This window comes from Lottia gigantea (assembly GCF_000327385.1).
Source record: "Lottia gigantea unplaced genomic scaffold LOTGIsca_190, whole genome shotgun sequence".
Taxonomy (NCBI): domain Eukaryota; kingdom Metazoa; phylum Mollusca; class Gastropoda; family Lottiidae; genus Lottia; species Lottia gigantea.
In genome coordinates, this window is record NW_008708359.1 from 94,837 (window position 1) to 98,291 (window position 3,455).

The following is a 3,455-nucleotide window of genomic DNA, read 5'->3' on the forward strand; positions in this document are numbered from 1 at the left end:
AACTGATAAAGCTTTTTCTTTTTTTAATATACAAAAAAATTATAGGCCTATTATCAATTTGAAATACCACACATTCAGTTAAAATTTATATTTGGTATTTGGAAGCAATCAAATTATTAAAATTGACTATTTATTGTTGACAAAATAATATTTATTTACAATTTTTTATTTTCAAATTATCTCCCTTTAAATAATAAAAGTATTCGACCTTCACCCAGAAAATGAACCTGGCCATTTGATTGGTTGAAAATTCTGATCACGCACCGTACAGCTGATCATTTAGCATGGCGAATCAACAAGAAAACTTGTTACTTATTTTCGATCGAATATTTTACAGATTTCAACTTTTATAGACATTCAACTGTGATGGCAGTTGATGATTTGCAGAAATTAGGTACTGGTAATAATATGAGGGAACAGAAAGAAGGTGGACAAGTGGAAATAGCCAGTAGGCAAACAATTCACAGTGGACATTTTATGGTCAGCCGTGTTCACGACGTAGTATCAGAAGAATTTGATGATGTCCCTTTGGAAACCAGCGACGATGCCTTTGATTTTGTTACTGCCAACAAGGAAACTTCCAAAACTTATAGCTTTGGACCTAAGAGTGATCACACCCTTGCCATTGATGCCTCATTAACCAAGTTATTCGAGTGTATGACCCTAGCTTACAGGTTAGAATTTATTGTTATTATTGACTTTTTGTGCATATTGCTGTCCATAAACATGTAAAACAATGATAAACAAACGTGAACTTTGAAACGTAAATTGTTTTTTTTTATAAAATGTATGCATTATCTGATTATTCTTATACCAAATTAAAATGTCTGGTTGGTTGTTATGCTTTCTAAACTTCAAACTTCAGATTCTTTCTGTAGTTTATGAACGGTCAGATCTTTGGCTATTTATGATGATGAAAATAAATGGGTCGTATCCTGAGGTTTATAGGTCATGAATTGATTATGTGTGTGGAAGTAGTAGAAACCGAGTTATACAACCACTTTTAATAACCTAAAACCTGTTCTAACCCTTGCTTTCAATAAATAAAGGCTACAGCTTTTATAAGGTGTGCTTGTCCAACTGTGAATGTATATTTCTGTTCTTGCTATAATATTTCATCATCATATCTACGTTACTGCCTTTAGGCTACTAGGCCGTAGGCCTTAACTTGTAGTAGAATTAGCATTGTAAACTAATTCAGCTAATAATCTTACTATTATAGTTTACCACAAGGTTCAAAGTCCATGTTTTTGTTTCCTGTAGCATGTTACAAGAGAATGAGACTATTGAATTGACCTGATAATGCTACAAGTAATACTTTTCGAGTACCGGTATGACATTGAACTCTGCTTAGAAAATAAGGCACAGAATATAATTTAGTACTTTCTACTCAACAGTAAAGAAGGTGAATTGTTTTGCAGAAGTAAATGATTTTGAATTTTAATTGGAAAGCAGGGTAACGTCTGCCATAGATCCTGTATCAGTTTAAAATTTCATACAAAGCAGGTTTCTGACTTTGAGCATATCATGAAAATAATGTGTAAGATTTAATTTAACTTTGAAAATAATTATAGGAAAATTTAGTCTAAAGCAAACCATATTTTCGAATTTTTAATCAAAAAACATGGAAGACTTTGCTGTGGATCAGTCCAGATTCAGATTCAAGGCATTTTTGACCCTTAGCATGTCTTCTAAAATGAAATAATGTGCAAGATTTAATTGAATAACTTTGAAAATTATTGATACTGATATATTTCTACTTTAATTTTGCAGCGCAATAGATGTTTTTTAATTTGAAATAGAAAAAATGGCAGAATTTGTCGAAATGTCAAAATTCAGACTGAAGGCATTTTTGACCTTTATAGCATGTCTTAAAAAATAATGTGCAAGACTCGAATAAATAACATTGAATAATAATTATTGTTAAACAATAGCTATAGTGACAATGGTAAAGACTAAGTTTGGCTTAACTTTAAGTCCAAGCTTGGTCCTAGCCATAACTTTCTGCAATCCCTTTTTTCACTCGAATATGTAGAATGACTGAAAGATGCCTTAATCTGTAGGTTTGATTTGAAAAATAAGAAATTGAGCCATGAATCGGATAGAAAAAAAACTTAGTTTCTGGAACTTTCATGAAATATGGTGTCATAAGATTTACAACTTTGTACTTTAATGAGAATGAAAGCTAGGCCTACATAAGCAATTAATTATTTGAAATCAGAAACTTGTTAAAATGAGCAATAAATCAGGAAAATGCATTTCTACTAGTATTTGTTTCAGATTGGCTTTGTTTACAGAGTTTGAACTGGCAAATTAACATGATCATGTGACAATCTTTAAAACCTGTAAAAATGGCTGAATATTAGGGCTTGCAACGATTAGCAGCTGAATCGATGAACCACGATTCTGTCCTTCTTATTGATGCATTGCGTTAGATAAAAATAATCATGATGTATCAGCACAATTAATTCTTAGCCCCCTTTAATATCAAATGACATAGAATCCTTGTGTGTATAAGAAATTGTGTCATGTTTTCATTTTCCAACTATAATTTTCACATCAAAATTTGCAAAAATTATATTTCTGACTTTCAAAATTGAGATTTTTTTCACAATCCCTTTCTTCTAAATGTTCTCAAGTGCTTAATAGTGACAAACTTGTTAGTAATTTTACAAATTCCTACTATTTTCCTTCTGTAATAAATGAATTGTGATAATTATCACAATAAATCGTATTGTTGGATGAGTATCGTATTGTTTCAAATCAAAACTTCAAGAATCGTTGCAGCCCTCTTAAATATTATCCATTAAAGGCTGTAGAGTGGAACTTTTTATTTGTGGGAATGCTATTCTGCCATAACTAGTATCAAGAGGTATCAAAGTTTATTAATTGAAAATTGGAAATGCTTTTCATAAAACTCAAAATATCTTAAAAAGAAAGTCTGCCACTACTATATAATCATTGCTCCTGATTTTGTCATTCCTTGGACAACATTTTAGTTACTGGAATTGTTTTGCTTGTAACCTTGTAGGTACTAAATGTGCATTTTAGTACAGTTCTGAAAAGGCTATCTTTTAGAGGGATTGTGAAGATGTTTTCTAAATTTTTTATGTGTATCTTTAACATTAATTTTCACCATTTCAATTTTCAATCAGACATCTGTGGTTCTAGCAATTTCACTAAAACTTAGTGTTTGATGACGTTGCTAATCGCATAATATCCTCAATGCATATGGCCTTTCCCAAATGGTGACATCATGATGCTATCAGTGTCCCCAATACAAATAACGTTTTTTTACAAAACCTCTTGACAATCCCTTTAAGTTATAGTAATCAATACAGTATCTCTTGGTCACTGATTTGCATGTTAAAGTGGTTTGACATGAAAGATAAGCCTTGTTTATGTGGACAAACAAACAAACAAATCAAGGACAAACGCATGTATCACCCACTCTT

General features: G+C 31.3%; 1 protein-coding gene across 1 annotated transcript; it reads left to right on the forward strand.

The window, feature by feature from the left end:
• Window positions 1–366: 366 nt before the first annotated feature.
• LOTGIDRAFT_174293 (hypothetical protein) lies at window positions 367–1,295 on the forward strand (the record flags this gene model as incomplete). The annotated part of the gene is made up of 2 exons (XM_009052895.1): window positions 367–674; window positions 1,223–1,295. The coding sequence occupies 2 exons, from the start codon at window positions 367–369 to the stop codon at window positions 1,293–1,295; spliced, it is 381 nt and encodes a 126-aa protein (XP_009051143.1).
• Between the last annotated feature and the right edge of the window lie 2,160 nt (window positions 1,296–3,455).